Source organism: Drosophila bipectinata, chromosome 2L (assembly GCF_030179905.1).
Source record: "Drosophila bipectinata strain 14024-0381.07 chromosome 2L, DbipHiC1v2, whole genome shotgun sequence".
Lineage (NCBI taxonomy): Eukaryota > Metazoa > Arthropoda > Insecta > Diptera > Drosophilidae > Drosophila > Drosophila bipectinata.
Genome location: NC_091736.1, coordinates 1,835,945 through 1,853,522, shown reverse-complemented (window position 1 = coordinate 1,853,522; position 17,578 = coordinate 1,835,945). Strand labels below are relative to the sequence as shown.

At 47.9% G+C, this 17,578-nt stretch overlaps 2 protein-coding genes across 3 annotated transcripts; one reads left to right on the top strand and one right to left on the bottom strand.

The window, feature by feature from the left end:
- Positions 1 to 196: 196 nt before the first annotated feature.
- LanB1 (laminin subunit beta-1) lies at positions 197 to 8,950 on the bottom strand. Its single transcript, XM_043213280.2, has 5 exons — positions 8,588 to 8,950; positions 6,389 to 6,468; positions 3,397 to 6,306; positions 673 to 3,330; positions 197 to 529 (listed from the first exon to the last, which is right to left on the bottom strand). Exons 3-4 carry the CDS (start codon positions 6,109 to 6,111, stop codon positions 679 to 681), a joined length of 5,367 nt encoding a protein of 1,788 aa, XP_043069215.1. The 5' UTR covers positions 6,112 to 6,306; positions 6,389 to 6,468; positions 8,588 to 8,950; the 3' UTR covers positions 197 to 529; positions 673 to 678.
- Positions 8,951 to 9,830: 880 nt separating this feature from the next.
- On the top strand, positions 9,831 to 17,443 carry Cdc14 (cell division cycle protein 14). Of its 2 annotated transcripts, XM_017249964.3 has the most exons (8): positions 9,831 to 10,063; positions 10,119 to 10,240; positions 12,927 to 13,023; positions 13,083 to 13,348; positions 13,409 to 14,079; positions 14,139 to 14,873; positions 14,939 to 15,274; positions 16,119 to 17,443. In XM_017249964.3, exons 3-8 carry the CDS (start codon positions 12,969 to 12,971, stop codon positions 17,167 to 17,169), a joined length of 3,114 nt encoding a protein of 1,037 aa, XP_017105453.3. In that variant the 5' UTR covers positions 9,831 to 10,063; positions 10,119 to 10,240; positions 12,927 to 12,968; the 3' UTR covers positions 17,170 to 17,443. The 2 variants fall into 2 exon arrangements, with proteins under 2 accessions (XP_017105453.3, XP_017105454.3); XM_017249965.3 differs by having other exon boundaries at positions 9,836 to 10,240; positions 16,661 to 16,815.
- Positions 17,444 to 17,578: the final 135 nt, after the last annotated feature.

Below are 17,578 nucleotides of genomic sequence, written 5' to 3'. Positions count from 1 at the left end.
ATGGCAGTAAAGAAGTTTTACTGGAGTTCACTTTAAACTTTTGTTAAAAATAAAAATTGTAATTATTTTTATATAAACAATAAATTATATTTATTTATTTTCAACTGTAAACACATAGACGCTCTCCTCACCTGTCGCTCTCTGTTAAATCTGTTGGTTCTCTTGCGCTTTTCCAAACCCAAACAAATACAATACATTATTCTCACATTTAAGTAGTTTTATTTAATTACATTAATTGTATTACAAAATGATATAGGGATAGTGTAAGAAAACTTAGCTCAGTGTGTACACATTCAAAATGAAGGCATTTTAATTTCATTTGATCAATTTTTAAAATTAACATTGCAGTGTTGGTTTTCGCTTAGAGTACAAAACGTAACGGTAACTTAACAGTGGTTACATAATAACTGTTGCCTTTGTAATTGTATTTTTCATTATTATTATTGCTTTTTAACTCGATTTTTGTTATTCGCAATTTCGCTTATTTGTTCATGAATATGGCAATTGAAAAATGGCCTCGCAGAGAAATCTGAAAATATAAAGTTTTGAAGTTCAATTAATTTAGTAAAGGCTCCTTACTATCGTAAAACAGTTATCGATATATGTGTGTATGATCTCTAAGCCAATGCCATCTTTAAAGAGGGAATCCCCTTAACATTTCTCAATACTCACATTTCACTAGCACTGCTTGTAGTCCTGGACCTTCTTCTGGATGTATTGCAAGTATTCGTTGAGCTGACCGCTCAGTGGGCCGATCTCGGCCTGGAGTTCGAGCAGCTCCTGGTTCTTGTTCTGATACACCATCTGCAGTTCGTTCAGATCCCTCAGCTTGGCATTCGTGTCGACTGTTAGCTTGGAGGCCCTCGTCAGCAGTTGCTTGGCCCGCTCCCTGGCGTTCTCCGAGCGACTGGCCCGATCGGTTAGGGTCTGGTTGGTGGCACTGGTGGCCGATTGCAGGTTGTTGGCCTCTCCCGCCGCACGCATGGCCTCCAACTTGACGTTGGCCGCCTCCTTGGTGATCTCCTTGGCGTCCCGATCGTTCTTAACAATGTTGTTCTGCAGGCGCTGCAGTTTCTTGGCCAATTCCTCGACTTGCTGGGCCGTCTTGTTGGCCGGAGCCTCGGCGGCATTCGTCTCCTCATCGATCTTCTCGAGATCCTTGGCAGCCAGCTCAATGTTGCTGTTGGCCTGCTGAATGGCATCCTGGGCCTTGCTCTGGGACTCGTCGGCAGCCTCTAGGTTCTCCACCACGGTGTTGGCAGTGTCGAGGATTTGGTTGGCAGTTTCCTTGGTAGCATTGGCAGTGCTCTGTAGGTGGTTGACCCTGTCCAAGTCGGGTCGGGTCTTGTAGATGATCGATTCCACGTTTTTCAGCGAGGCCACGGCATCGTTGATTTTGGTGCCGAGCAACTCGATCTCCTTGGGCTCCAGCTTGAGGTCCAGACTAAGGGTTTCCTCGGCCAATTTCTTGCTCTCAGCCGGAGCAGCGGTTTTGTTGTCCTGGAAGTTCTCGATGGCCGTGATCAGCTCGGCGGCCTGCTTCAGGTTGGCATTCGTTTGGTTCAGATAGCGTTCGGATTGCTCGAAGCCTCGCTTGGCCTTTTCGTAGGCCTCCGAGGCATTCAGCTTCGCCTGGGTCAGGGCGCGGATCGTCTGATCGGCCTGGTCCTTCTTGCTCGTTATGGCCACCTCGGCGTCCTTGGCCACTTTGAGGGCCTCCTCGGCATGGGTCTTGGCTCCGTGCTCACAGGAGAGGAAGCCGCCGCAGTGCCCGCAGCCGGCTCCACCGCACAGGCTGTCGCAGGGATCGCCTAGCTTGCCGCACACCTGGTTGTTGAGTTCCGGAATCTGGGCGGTCAGACTGGTCAGATCCCTGCGGTATTCGGCAATCATGTTGTCATTGTTGACTAATCCCTCGGCCTCTCCATGGATCTTGTTGGACAAGATCTCCACGCGCTTGCAGTTGTGCTCTGTGTTGGAGGCCAGCTCGTTGGCCTCGTCCTTGAGGGTGGACAGGTTGCTGACCTTCTCGTAGGCATGTCGGGTGAGGTTCAGAGCTCCGTCAATGTTGGATTCCTGCAGCTGGATGCCGTTCTCCCTCAGCTCCTTGGACAGCTTTTGCACCAACAGTGAGTGGTTCTGCAAGCCCTCCAGTTCCACGCCAGACAAGCTCAGGGAATTGTAGATGTCGTCCAGGTTGCTCTCGGTTTCGCTCAACCGTCCGTGGGAGGCCAGCAGTTGGTCCTTCAGGATCTTCGTTTCCGCATCCAACTTGTCAATGTCCACCAAGCTAACCGAGGTATTCTGGAGGAGATCCCGGATGTGCTGCAGCTTCTTGTCCAGTTCGCTGAACTCGGCCGTGTACGCTCCAGTGGCGCCCACTTGCTTGATCTCCTTGGCCCTCTGGATGGTGGCTGCCGTCGACTCTTCCAGGGCGTTCAGGATCAGGTCCCAGTTGTTGAAGCACTCACCACACGGCGAGCAGTGGGGGAACTGTCCGATGTAGCCGCGGGCGCACTCGTTGCACTTGTAGCCCCCGATTCCCTCGTGGCAGACGCACTGACCCGTCTCCCGGTCGCACTGGAAGTCGGCAGCGCCGAACTGATCGCACTCGCAGGGCTGGCACTTCTCGTTGGGATTGCCCCAGTAGCGGGCCTCGCACTGGTTGCACGCCCTGCCACCGAATCCGGGCTTGCACAGGCACTGGCCGGTGTACGAGTTGCACTGCTCCTGCAGGGCACCGATGGGATCGCAGTTGCAGGACTCGCATCCCTCGCCGGAAGCAATCTTCCAGTGGTTCACGGCGCACTGGTCACATCGCACACCCTGGACATTCGGCAGGCAAGGGCACTGGCCCGTGAACCGGTCACAGTGCGCCACGGTGTTGTTCGTTCCAAGGAAGTCGCAGTCGCACGTCTGGCAGTTCTGCTGGAGGGCATCGCCGTAGAAACCATCCTGGCAGAGCTCGCAGTGGTCGCCGGTGGTGTTGTACAAGCACTTCAGACAAGCTCCCGACTGGCGGTCACAGTTGCCAGTGTTGTAGGGATCGATGTTGTTGCTGCAGTCGCATTTGGAGCAAGTGCCTCCGTTCTCCGTCTGGCCGAAGAAGTTATCGGCGCAGATCTCGCACCGGGAACCGGCATAGCCCTCCTGGCAGTGGCAGACCATGTTGTTGTTGCGAGTGTCCAGGGAACAGCCATCGGCGTGAGACAGTCCGCTGGCCACCGTTTCCGGGCAGCGGCAGGGTCGGCATCCGATCTCGCTTCCCAGCAGAGGGTTTCCGTAGTATCCTTCCAAGCAGCTGTCGCAGCTATAGCCGGTGGTGAAGTCCTAAGGGAGAACAACCAAAGGGTTAGGCTATAAAGAATTCAAATCCTTGGAGGAATCGCATATTACCTGGCACTCCAAGCATGTACCCTTGATGGGATCGCACTGGGCAGCATGTCCGTTGCACTGGCAAGCCCGGCAATCTGGGAAGTTCCAGAAGCCCGGCTGGCATTGGTTGCACTCCCGGCCGTAGGTATTCGGGGCGCACGTGCACTGGCCGGTGATCAGGTCGCAGTTATTGTCCTTCGATCCGATGCTGTTGCAGTCGCAGGCCTTGCATCCCTCCGGTCCGAAGCCGTAGGTGCCCGGAGCACACTGGTCGCACTGCCGGCCCACCACATTCGGCTTGCACTGGCAGTAGCCTCCGTTGGAGTCGCACTCCTTGCTCAGGGAGCCCGTGGGATTGCAGTTGCACATCCTGGCTCCGTCGTGGACATACGTGCTCACGTAGTTGTCCAGGTACTGGCACTCTGGCGGTGCCTTGTAGTTGATGTCGTACAGCGAGCTGTTGCAGTTGTACCGGGCGTACTCCTTCCGGCGCAGGTCGGCCATCGGGGATCCCGTGAAGATCGGAGTAACCTCAATGCGGGGGATCAGTGTAAGAGAATCGATCAGGATCGTGGCCGTGGGGCTGTCCTCATTGTGGCGCTTCCGTTCGAAATGAATCCGGAACTTGTACACCTTGCCGGCCTCCAGGCAGACATCCGGCAGGGCCACCACCTGGCGATTGCGATCGGGCAGGGAGAACGGTACCCGGGCTTCTGGGGCAGCATGAGCCGCTGCAACTTCTCCGCACTCACCGTCGGGATCGATTTGGTCGGGCCGGACCAGGGTAATGTAGGCATCTTCCCAGTCGCCGCGCGAAGTGCTCTGGTAGCGGATCACCACGTCGTAGGGCATGGAGCGGGGAATGTCTTCGACGGTGAAGACTACCTCTGTGTTCTCCGGCACACTGGTGAAGCCAATGCCCGTGAAGCTGCCGTCCGGAGTCTCGGCGACCAGGCTGCAGTTACCATTGGGACCGTAGGAGATGCACTCATCAATGACCTCCGCCTCGTGCACTTCCTCCAGCGAGGGAATAAAGTAGTTCTGCTTGGGCTGCGAGCAAGTACGTCCGGTCATGTGGGGACGGCAGCGACACTGTCCAGACACCACGTCACAGAAGTTGTCGTACGATCCACCGGCATCGCAGTTACACAGCGAGCATCCCTCCTCCGATTCGGACAGGCCATAGGTTTCCGGCATACACTGGTTGCAGTCCTTGCCGGTGACGAACCGCTTGCACTTGCACTCACCCGTGTGCATCACGCAGCCGGAGTTGTTGACCGTGCCCAGGGTGTTGCAGGTGCAGGACTCACAGCCCTCGGGATTGTCCGGCTGGAGGTTCCAGTATCCGTCCTTGCACAGATCGCAGCGACGTCCTGTGACGAAGGGCTTGCAGTGACAGGATCCGGCAATGGCGCCGTTCTCGGGGTCGTTCACCGAATCGCAGATGCCCTCGTCCAGGGAGCCGCGGGGATCACAGTCGCAGTGCTGGCAGGCGAACTCCGACCGGATGTCCTGCTCGGGGTCGCGATAGAAGAACGGCTTGCACTCCTCGCAGTGCTGACCCTGGGTGTTGTGCATGCAGTTGTCGCACACTCCGCCGGACACATTGCCGGAGGCGGCGAACACCGCCTCGTCGAAGTGGCAGCTGACGGCGTGGTCGTTGCACTCGCACTTCTTGCAGGCGTTCGTCTGCTTTCCGAAGGCCGGCTTCCAGGGCAGGTCGTTGAAGAAGTCCTCGCAGGTGTCGCAGTTCAGGCCCTGGGTGTTGTGGGTGCACTCGCAGCGTCCGTGCACCATGCCGTCCTCGTTGTCCGCGGGATTGAAGTGCGGATCCAGCGGCAGGCACTGGGAGGCGTGGCCGTAGCACGAGCAGGATCCTCGCACCACCATGTTGGAGATGCCGTAGTAGTACTTCTCCTCATTCTCCAGCCGGCTGTCCAACAGATTGTCGCCCAGCTTGTGCAGCTTGGTCAGCTGGATCCTCAGGTTGGTCATCTTCAGTTGGTTCTGGACGTGCTCCGCATACGGATCCGACACATTGATGTTGGGCGGCAGCACCCTGAAGATCACCTCACCGTTCCGCGAGGGCTCCACGTTCGAATACCGTGACGTACACATCACATCGGTGATGTTGTGCAGGACAGTGGACACTCCTGGGAAGGATTCCTTGCAGTCGTAGGCGAAGTAGCGGTAAACGTGCCACGTCTTGCCGAAGTCAAAGGACCTCTCGATGTACATGGCCGCCGGTCGGAAGGTGGTGAACGTGATGATCAAGTGGGTGAAGTGGAACTCCGCCTCCAGGTCCAGCTGAATGGTGGCATTCTCGCGGCCGTTCTCCGACTGCCACCAGGTGGGCAGGTTGGTGCCCGGCTTGGTCTTGTAGATGATCTGTCCGATGCGATGGTTCTTGTACGGATCGTTCCGCGTCACCTCCCGCGTGTCGCACAGGAAGCACTTCTTGTCCTGCAGATGGGAGAGGATGCAGAACCGCTCCGGAGACTGCAGACCACAGGTGGAACTGGCGGTCAGGCGGTTTTCCCTGCCAATCAGAAGATTACCGGTGGCCGGGTAGCACGAGGACCTCTCGCAGGGATGCGTTTTGATGTACTGCCGGGGTGGATTTCTCGGCCTGTCCCGCCTGCCGTGCTGGGGCTGGCGTTGCGGTTCCGCCGATCCCAGATCGCTGGCTAGTAGCCCCAGCACAAAGACCACGGCGATAAGCCGCAGCTCCAACATCTTGCTGGCTCTTTCTCTCGTTCGCGGGCCCACTCGCGGGTTGTTGGGGTCGCGTTCCAAGTGTTCCACTGGGGGACTTCCGGCCGGAGCTTTAATCAGTTGCTCTTCTTTCGTTCGTTTCGGTTTCTGTGGGGATGGAACTCGGTTTCTCTTGGGGGAGACTGCCACCAGCCACGTGATCCTTCCTTATTAAATCTAAAATTCATAAAAATAATTAGTGATTAATTTTATAATTTTAATTAATTATATAAGTATGATATTATATCCTTTAACTTACTCAACCACTCTGCTCCTGCCCCTGATTCTTCATCCACTTTATAGACTTGATTCGTTCATGTTTTTATGTTAATCCCAAAGCTGAAAAGATTAAAAAAAAAATGGGATTAGTTACTAAACAAACATCTAGTTTCTTGCCCCCACTTTGATCCGCTTATCAACCGAGAGATGCTCCAATTTTCTTTTAGAAAAAAAAAAACAAAAAAGAAGGAAAACTGATTTATTTTTGTACCATTTAAAAAAAAAGGCATCCGCGCCCAACGAATCTTACGCACCAACTGAGAAGCTAAATCTTGAACTGAAACTGAAACTGAATGGATCCTATCAGGCCCGACTTTATATATATATATTATAAACACTATAGTGCCGATAGTGGGGTGTGCGTGTGGGTAAGACCTAAGCCGTTGTTGCCTGGTGCGTTCGATTGCTGGGGTTTATCAGTTTTTTGGGTTATAGTTTAGTAGTTTAGGACTTAAACTAGAGAGGGTTAATCTTAAAGAGAGGGTTAAATCTATAGAATATTATTTAATTTCTTAAATAATGCTTAGACTTCAAGAGAACTTCCATATCTCTAGTAGTAGTCTTCAAGTCGGAGTTTCGGTTTCTTATCAGAATACTAGAATCTCAAAAACTGTTCTACAAACTGAAAAGATAACCCAGGGAATTCTTAAAGCCCCGCCAGTCAGCACATTTTCTAGACCCAAACATGGAGCCGCTGTCTAAAAATACATATATGTGTTTCATAATTTCATCTGTCCCCGATAAGAGTTCATTCACAGATACATTCATTCCTCCGGTCTGAGTATATGACTTCTCTCTGGTACGATTCCCTCCAGACTTTAATTACTCTACTGGTTGTGTTTGGTTTAATTTCGTTTTCATTCCAGACCGATTTGGGCCCGGAGGAGGAGGAAACTGGCAAAAATAAACAAATAAGCCATATAGAAAGGCTGATGAGTGTGTGTGTGTGTTTGTGGGTAAATAATGGAGCAGCAGTGGAGCACTCCACAGTTCTCGATTCTCCATATTTCTGTGTGTATGTCGGTGATCTAATGTTTATTGTATATATATATACAGTATATATGTATGGCCAGTTCATAAAAATTTGCTCATACAATTGCCTGGTTTTCTTAGTTTTGCTGGAGATGCTGTTTATATTTTCAATTTCTGACCAAGGAATACCATTTTTTGATACAGTGAACCCCAGAGAAGACATACATTTAAATATTCCCTTAACTAACCAAGATCTTATAGCCCTAAGAACCTTAAAGGATAGGATTATTACCCCAAAACCCCTCATATATTTCATAGTTCATCTCCAGGGACCACTGTATGTTTACTTTTGTATACTATATGCATCATGCCCACCAAGACCCAAGAACCCCCACTCCCAGTTCCATATTTCAATTCACTACTGTCTGGAGCACACATGTTGTGGAAGTCTAACACGTCTCCAAAAATATATATATGAGATCAGCCTGCGATAGTCAGAAGATTGGCTATAATTAGAGACCGACCCGGACCCGGCCCCGAAACCAACTAAATCCTTTTCTGCCCCCACAGTCCACAGCAATCTAATCTATATAAATGAATTCGTCGGATGCACATCTATGTATCTTGTATCTTGTATCTCAAGGCGACAAGCTCGGCTCACATTTTAATTAGCTGCCGTCCCATTGTCGCAGCTATAAAGAAAATCCGCTTGGCCATGCACTTTTTGAGTCCACATGCCATCATATACATGTACATAGTTGGATGGATAGTAGCCTTATGGCATCATGTTTCTATATGCAACAGTATGCATAATCCACAAAATATTTCTAGCTAAGTAATTGCACTTTAACTTTTAAGAAACTAGAGATCTGAACCTTAAAATGGAATGTATCTCATAGATATAGTCATGGAACTAATAGTTTCTAGTCGAAAAAGCCCCAAAAAAATCTAGTATACCCTTTACCCCCCAAGTATATGTACATAGGGTTCCACGGGTTATCTCGAGACGGATGCGGAGGAGGAGGAGGAGGAGGGAAATGGAGTGGAGTGGCAAGTAGCAACAAAAACAGGGCTAAAGATAAACCACCAAGTTGGAGCGAGAGACAGATACCGACGAACTGCAGCTGTTTGGAACTGCGTATAAACTCCGCGTGGAACCCAGATACTAACTGTAAATGTGCTCCTTGAAGATACATATTCAACTTACCGGATTGTTTTGATCGGTCAAAGATAGTTTCGTGGCGGGCCTTCCAAAAATTGTATTTTTCTGTTATACAGACAAAACAACAAACACACAACGTGTTTTATTTTCCTTTTTTTTTTTTTTTGTTTTTTTTTTGTTGATGCAGCAAACACTTTTCGACTTCTTTTTTTAAACTCCACAACACAGGCACACACAGATACAGATACAGATACACCAACACATTGAGGGCACGCGGCGAAGAAGATATTTATTTTCCAAGACAATCGGAAAGAAAATTCCAAAAGATTGGGGCGGTACGTTCCCAACCCGAATCCGAATCCGAAACCGAAACCGATCGCCACAGATCCACACTCGAGAATGAGCTAAGGATGAAAACTTCACCCGCAATCTCAGCAACAAGTGAGCGGTTGCGAGAGCTAAATATAGTCCACTGAGAAAAATAATTTAAAATATAAATAAACTTATTTTACAAATTATATTATTAGATATTTATTCCATTATAAAAAATATCATGTTTAAAATAAGGGAATTTGTTATTTTTTCAACTGTCTTAGTTGAAAGTACCCTTCAGATACTTTTTAGTGTAGTTGGGAGAGCCAGAGAACGTTGTTTGTAGATACCTGATGTATGGTAGGTAGGCCTGTATCTCCGTTTTCCTCTTTACCTCAAAAATGCATTGCTCATAGATACACTCTACAAGAAGATGTGTGCGTGAAGTATAACAGAGCCAAAGGTGTAAATAAAATGTTATTTAACAGAGTCAGGGTTTTTGATCTTGCCATGATCTACAGAATTCTGCCTCTTAATTTATAAATCATAAATATTTCTAATTCTTACATTTTACTTATAATTTAAGGTTTCATTCATCCTTTTATTAGAATCTTCGAAGCAATATTGTAATTTATTATTTGAATTTCCTTTTTCGCGCGGTGTTTAAAAAAAGTATCGATATATCGCATCCCAAAAAGGATCACGAAAAACTAGTGATGTTGCATAAAGAACATTTTTAAAGGTTGTTTTTAAAAACTTTTGTAAATATTTAAGAAAATGTGCTTAATAAAGATGAAAACAATAAAATTCAAACAAAAATTGATGGTGCCTAGTGTTGCAAAACTTAAAAAAAAAGCTAAAATGGCAACCCTGGTTGATAAGCCAACCAAAGCAGTGTGTCCAGATATCATATCAAACAGTGTGCCCAGTAGCTGTTCTAATCTTTTAAACTTTTACCTTGCCTTCTAACATTCAGTTTATTTTTAAACTCGGACAAGTGGACAAACCCAAGCTTACCTCGGGCGCTGCGTTTTGCTCGTGAGCGGTTCGCTGTGTTATTTGAAAATAAATAACAGAGAAAAGAAAACAAATGAGCCGAGAATCAAAGTGCAAAAGCTCGCGTTGAAAATGTTGTTAAGTTAAACCAGACAGTTACAGACGTACACTAAATTCTATGTGGAATATTCGTTTGACAAAATTTTAAAAATAGTACAAAAAAAATACAGATAAAATCCAAAAAAATTATATCCAACAAAATTTGTAGTGTTATGCAGAGTGTGGTGTGGATTTTGGCTGGTGTTGCTGCCTCCTCGGTTCCCCTGTATTCCCGATCCGTGCCACATCCATCCGCAACAATTACGACGAAAGTGTGAAACCCCAATTTAGGTGAGTCTTCCTGGCCCCACCTGCCTGGCCATCCATCAGGTCCGCAGCGCCACGTACCATAAAAAAAAACCAAAAAGAAAAAACTGTGCAACTGTAACATCTCCCACTCCGCGATACTATTTAGCCTGGAAAGAAACCCCTTCGGCCGGGAAAATGCCACGAAAATAGTCCAGAAATTGTTCCCCCAAAAAATTGATTACGCAGTACACAACAACATCGCATTCTCGCATTCTTTTTTCCGATTTGTGTTGGGGTTTTAGTAGAAAAATGCGTTGGTTGCTTTTTATTAATACACAACACTCTCACACACACACACATAGATACAGAGCCCCATACTCTTGGGGAGAGCAGCTTTTTGAGAGCTCCAAGGCATGCGCAGTAGTCGAGAGCGGCAAATAGTTGAGCGAGTCTGGTGGGAGGGGGGGGCGGATGGGGAGTGGGTTGCAGGTGAATGCTGTTGCCGTTGTAATCAACGCTTCTATGTGTGTATGTGTATGTGTGCGGTGTTTTTGTTGTGGTATACGAGCGCGGCAAAAATCTGTGAACGCTTAACGCTTCCAATTTCCACACAAACTTGTACAAAAAGAAAAACGGCTAGCCTTTAGTCGTGTCGTGGCTTGTATTTTGAGCCGCTTTTTGCTGTCATTCTTGGTTAGTTTTTTCTTTTGGTGACGTCACTGGGGCCTAAGCTATATTTAAAAACTCGTTTGTTTGCCGCCAACAAAGTCGTCGCTTTTCAAATGACCATTGTTTTTAATGGCCATCAACGTGCCCAGCCCAGATATCGGGATTTCAATGTCCAACTGGAGACTAAGGGAGAGTAGTGGTCGTTTCTATCGTTTTATGTTTACTTATTTGTTCTGTGTGGTGGCAGATAAGCCAGATACTTATGTATATTTATATATAATAAGTACATAAATACATACATACACACATCCATCAGTATGTATCATTGTGTGCGTTATGTTGTCGTCACGTGGGAGTTGTACTAGTTGGTGTTTGTTGGAATTTTTATCAACTCCCAAAACTCCCATCAATGAGAGAAGGAGAGCGGAGAGCAAAGAGAAGCCATTGAATTGCATATTACCGCTATATTTAGGAATGATCACCGATAGTTGGGGGATATGCGAAAGAGAGGGGCAAAGTAAAGGCCGGAGAAAAAAAAAACTCAATTGGAATGAATGGGGGGAGATTCACAGTTAGAATTTGTTAGATTGCTCTCGATCGCCGCCAGAGGGCGTTGTTGTAGTACAGTGAACCTTAGGTATGAGGTTTCTGTTTCAGCCTTCCTTCACCTTTTGTGGCAGCGTGACTTGCCCCATATATCCTGATATCTTAAGCTATTTTCATTTCCGTTTCTCGAGGTCCGCCCAATGTCATGCGATATATAGACCTGTATATAGTAGCTACACCTTTGGTGGCCCGATTGAAATCTAAGTTTGGATCTGGCCCGGTTCGAAACCCCTTGGTCGACATGCAAATGTGCCATAAAAAGCCGCCAGCTGTCTTGACTTTTAAACTTTAAAGCCAGGAAGAGGAAATACATAAAGCATGGTGGTCTGGTGGTAAGGGGCGGAAGATGAAAGGATAAAAAGGACTAACCATGTCCTGGTGCGGGCTCCAAAAAATCGGCAAAGGCACGCCAACCGCTGCTTAAGTTTGTGGATGGAAAAGGTTACGAATTTGCATAAAATCGAATATTTACATACATGTGCCCCCCAGGAGTCCCCCCATGTGTGTAACACTTGGGGTGATGGGTCAACATCGTAATTTCCGAGGATCTCAGGCCATTAAAGTACAGGAAACGCCCCAGAGTGAGAAATATTCCTTCAAGAAGATTAAGAAGGATATATTTTGGAAAAGAAATCATTTCTTAAATCTTAAATATTCTCTTATAATCTTGCCTTTGAAAAGCAATAAACTTAATTGAAATGATGCCATGGGCACTCTTTGTAACCCTCATGAATTTCCATAGGGACGTGACTTTCTCGGATTTTCCTCACGACTTTCTATAAGAGTGTTCCCCCATTCGAGTTCTCCTCGCCTCGGCTCGGCCCATTGTTTGGTGGAACTGACGACTTGATAGAATGAGTGCCTGACTGATGGCTATATGCATATCGATATGGAAACCATCACCTACATTCGACTACGGCTGGTGGCAAAAGTGGAGCAAGCCAGTCAAGGAACTGCGTTTAGTAGCTGGGGTTAGGGGGTTAGGGTGGCAGATATACTCATAAAGTTACTGCCAAAGTGACAAACAGAACACATGTTTCCACTTCAATAGATATGTACGTACAAAAGACATTATTTAGATACAGATACATGTATATGTATCTGTGGATGTGGAACACCCTTTGCGGAAAACATCATTTACTGGCATCCAATTATGGCCAGGTCGGGTTTTTTGTGTGGAAGTCGGTGTGGGCGCATTTTGTTGCCAACAAAAGTCGTTAATAAACAAAAGGGGGGGTTTCAGCGAGCGATGCTCAGTGATTGGGTTTCTTTCTAGTTGATATTGATCTAATATGTATGATACTTCAGGTGCTCCAGGTGCTCAGGAAGTCTCTAATATTTTATTTTAAATGAATTCCAAGGCTTTTATCCTCAGAATGCCCAGGGTATCTACAAGTTCTCCTATTAAGGCAGTTGAAAGTTACTCAAGACTCTATGTTTAATCTCTTTCCAGACGCCAAAGAGTCGCTGCCGTAGTCTCAGCCAGCCTGCCAAGATGTTGGACGACGACAACTCGGATCTGTTGGTCTGCGCCTCAGAGATGCAGGAAGGTAAACCCCAACAACCCGACATTGAGTGACATGCTTACCTATAATCCGTCAACTTTCAGACCGCCTGTACTTTGTGGCCTTTAAGAAGAACATCAAGCCACAGAACACCACGAATACCCATTACTTCAGCATAGATGAGGAGTTCATCTACGAGAACTTCTACAACGACTTTGGACCTCTGAACATATGCATGCTCTACAGATACTGCATGAAGCTGAACACAAAGCTGAAGGCCAAGTGCCATGCCAACAAGAAAATCGTCCACTACACTTCCATGAATCCGGCAAAGCGACTCAATGCCGCCTACCTGATTGGATCATATGCAGTAAGTGATCCTCCCAGCTATCTATGAAGTATATTTATTAACTTGGAACTGCCTATCCAGATCATCTACCTGAATAAGACGCCCCAGGAGGCGTACCGGCCGCTGGTCGCCGGCGAAATTCCCGCCTACACGCGCTTCTGTGACGCCAGCTACGGTCCCAGCAGCTTCAAGATCTCCCTGCTGGACTGCCTCAATGCTGTCCACAAGGGCCTGCAGGCGGGCTTCTTCAATTTCGACGACTTCGATGCCGACGAGTACGAGTATTTCGAGCGAGTGGAGAACGGCGACTTCAACTGGATCGTCCCCCAAAAGTTTATCGCGTTTTGTGGCCCCCACCAGAAGAGCAAGACGCTTCCCAATGGCTATCCCTGCCATGCACCCGAGCGCTACTTTACCTACTTCCGGGATAACAACGTCACGACGGTTATTCGGTTGAATGCCAAGGTCTATCATGCGTCTTCCTTCGAGAATGCCGGTTTCGACCACAAGGATCTGTTCTTCATTGACGGCAGCACGCCCAGCGATGCCATTCTGAAGAAGTTCCTCTCGATATGCGAGACCACAAAGGGGGCCATTGCGGTGCACTGCAAGGCGGGACTGGGACGCACTGGCAGCCTCATTGGGGCGTACATCATGAAGCACTATGGGTTCACGGCGCTGGAGGCAATAGCTTGGCTGAGGCTCTGCAGGCCGGGATCGGTCATTGGGCATCAGCAGCAGTGGATGGAGGAGTAAGATACATGGTTATCCCATTTCTTATAGAAACTAATGTAATCTATTCTTTCTTCAGCAAACAAAGTTGGCTGTGGTCGGAGGGTGAGCGGATGCGACGACGAACTACGCTGCCCATCCTCCAGCATACCTACGGGATCAACAGTCTGGAGCTGAAGAGCAAACTGGCGGAGATAGGGACGGACTCCGCGGAGCATGTTGATCTGTTACTGACCCGTGTGAAGGGCATCTCTCAGCGCGTGGACACCATGCATCTTACTGATCACGATACCCTCGACGCGTCAATTGTGGATCAAACCGATGAGGAGATCTCCGAGCAGCAGCAGCTGGAGCGGGATGAACGCGCCCTGTACCTTCAGTCCGGCACTGAGGATCCCAATTCCAATATAAGCGATGATAACGATACGGATACAGTGTCTGCGCCCGCCGAGCAGCCCATCTCCTCCAGTTATACCATTTCGACGCGGCGCCGGAAATCTCCATCGGCTGCGAATCGTTCCACGGTCATAGCCACGTCTCTGAGGCGTTTGGTCAGCCCTGTATCGAATAGGAGCAGCCTGAACTCGGGTCCCGGCTTGTGTCCTGCTGCGGACGCCGCTAGCTGCACGGAGAAGAAGCTGCGCAAGCCCAGCGCTAGTGTCTTTGAGGCGGCTCGTCACACCATCGCCTCCACGGTGAGGATGACGCAAACGGCGCTGGAAAAGAAGCAGGCCCAGACGCAGGGCGACAAGCTGAACCAGATAAAGGCGCTCAGGAGGCATCACTCCCGCTCGGTGAACGTGAACAGCAACAGGTGAGTGGTCCCTTTGAGCTTTGAAGTCCCTTTGATGATAACCTTTTGAACTTTGAACCAACTAGCGAGCAGGATTCGAATCTGAGGCATACGAGAGCACGTTCCCAGCCATTCCGTAACAACAACAATGGCGTTATGGCCACGACCCTGAAGCCGGGACAACCCACTTCATCCTGCTTACCAGCGAACACGGCGGCAGCGACTTTGGCCAATAATCTGAACAACAATAATGGTGGCGGTGTCGGGAGCAGCAACAGCAACAACACCAATAACAACAACAACAACAACAATAATAATATAAGCAACTCGTTGAATAACTATAACAACAACAACAATACCACTAACATTTTGGCCAATTCGGGAAGCAGTCGCACCCGAAGCCTGGCCATTTACAGCAAGAGGTAAGTAGTGAAGGAGTCCCCAATTTCTCCTCCCCCCCACCACCACCCGTCTCGTTGTTTTGGACTTTTGTTGGATTTCATTTCGTTCCGTGTGCGGCTCTGCTTAAAAATAATTATTATTATTTTTTTTTTAAATTAATTATTACTACTTTTATTTCTTTGAAAACCCCTAAAAGATACTTATCCCCCTTCCCTGTTGAGTTGTATATATATATACCGATTATATAGTCGAACTGGTTAATTATTTCCAATTAAAGTTTTGTGTGTAAATCCCCTAAATTCTACCAACTAACCTATATACCAGTTAAACTGTTTTTAGATATTATTAATATTAATTTTTTAAATCCCCAAGCTCAACCCTAACACCCAGGACCTCCTCTTGGGGGAGTTAACTTTATTTTATCCGCTAATCTTAGTTTAAAGCCACTTTAATTGTTTGTATTTAGTGTTCTCTTGTGCATGCTTTAAAATTAAATTTTAAAAATGAGTATTAATTAATAATAAACAACAAATTATCAAAATTATTATGCAAATGCTTGCAATGTTTATTTGTGCACCGTCTTGTATGTTTTGGCCTTGTTTTTGTTGCTTGTTAGTTAATATGGAGTATTATTTTAGTTCCTTGTGGGAGTCATGGTCTTGCAGAGACTCTATCCAAAGCCCCCATCCTGGTCTATTGGAAAGAATCTGCAAGATTAGTACAAACTTTGGTCCCCGAAGTTTCTATCTCTTTCCTGACAAATCTATGTAATTGGGTACTATATTTGAATCCCGTCTTCCCCCACCTGTCTTCTCTTCCACTGTCTCCTCTATCTATGCCTTCTTTGGTGTCTTCCGGCTCCAGAATGGAACTGAAGCATCTGCGCAAGGCGGAACAGCAGCAGCAGCAGGTGCAGGATCAGCCGATCCTTCCGATGGAGAAGCAGCTTCTTAAAACCTATGCCACGATCAACGAGAGCAAGATCCCTGTGGTGTCGAGTGGTGGTGCCGGCAGTTCGGCCACAATACCACCCACGCGGGGCAGTGCGGCCCGCACGTCGCATCACCACATGACGCTGCGGGGGCGATCTCGGATTCGGTACCAACGGCCCAATGCCGGAGAACAGGCACCGGCGGCGGCCCAAAGCCAACCGTGCACGGTGGCGACAGCTCGGTACTATCGCGATGTCTCGGCCATACCCACGGCCTTGGGTAGTGGGTCTGGTATCGCCTCCTCCGTCTCCGCCTCGGCCGCCTCCTCCTCTAGCCATAACTTTAACATAGCCACACGCTCCGCATCCGCCACGCTCGATCTGAACTCGAATCCGTTGCAGAAAACCAAGTTAACCAGCCTGAACAATAATTCAACTTCCACTCCTACCCCCCCTCCCACTTCCAATCCTCCAGATTCAAGCCGTCTTAGTGGACGAGGCAGCGCCGAACTCCAAGCTATCATCGAGCACGGCATTATCGGAGCAGCGGCCAAACGAAACAAGCGCTCCCTGAGCTCCACGCGCCTCGACGAGTACAACACCAAGCTGCTGAGGAAGCAGCATGTGGCAACCGGTACCGGTGGTACGGCAGCATCTGGAACAGCGCTCCCCTGCCCCAGCACAACCAACAACAATTGCAAGTATAGCGGTGGCTGCCACAGCAACGGCGGCAGCTTCAAGCTTTCCCGGCGCGTCTTCGGCGAATCTGGATCCTCGGCATCGACGTCCGCTTCCAATTCGGGGATTCCCACGCCAACGGCACCCCCCTCGGCTCCAGCATCAGCAGTTACCGCCCACTGGCATCATAACATCACCCGAGGAGCGGCGAATCGTATGTCCAGCGATAGGGACCGCGACCGGGATCGGGAGAAGGAGCGCCAGGAGCAGCAGCAGCTGAAGCTGCGGAAGAAGATCAGCTACTGAGCAGCTATCCAGTTGTTGCCTTACCTCCAGTTATGTTAGTTACTCCGACTAGTAAATTGTATGCAACCCCCCTACCCCCTGAGATGTGCAATCGAGGAAGTTTCCTGTTCCCGTTCCCATCCCGTGAAACCTGATCGAAATGGCGGGACTATTTTGGTCATTCTTAAACGGAATTAAAATTAAAATTTAAGTTTAAATTTAAATTATAAATTATAAGCCCCCTTTAGAGAAAGTTTTGCCTTTTATATTTTGTAATAAAATATACATTTTAGTATTTTTTTTTTCATTTTTATTATTTTTATTTAAATAAAATATACATATATTTATATATATATATTTTTTTTATTAATTTTAAATCATTTATCGATTATTTAATAAAATTATTTTTAAGAATAGTCACAAATGTGAA

Bases quoted from the DNA above. Each gene is read 5' to 3' on its own strand.
- Cdc14 (XM_017249964.3), top strand. From the start codon at position 12,969: ATGTTGGACGACGACAACTCGGATCTGTTGGTCTGCGCCTCAGAGATG. The intron at 14,080-14,138 runs GTAAGATACATG...TTCTTTCTTCAG, and splicing joins CAGCAGCAGTGGATGGAGGA to CAAACAAAGTTGGCTGTGGT. The intron at 14,874-14,938 runs GTGAGTGGTCCC...TGAACCAACTAG, and splicing joins GTGAACGTGAACAGCAACAG to CGAGCAGGATTCGAATCTGA.
- LanB1 (XM_043213280.2), bottom strand. From the start codon at position 6,111: ATGTTGGAGCTGCGGCTTATCGCCGTGGTCTTTGTGCTGGGGCTACTA. The intron at 3,331-3,396 runs GTAATATGCGAT...GTTCTCCCTTAG, and splicing joins GTACATGCTTGGAGTGCCAG to GACTTCACCACCGGCTATAG.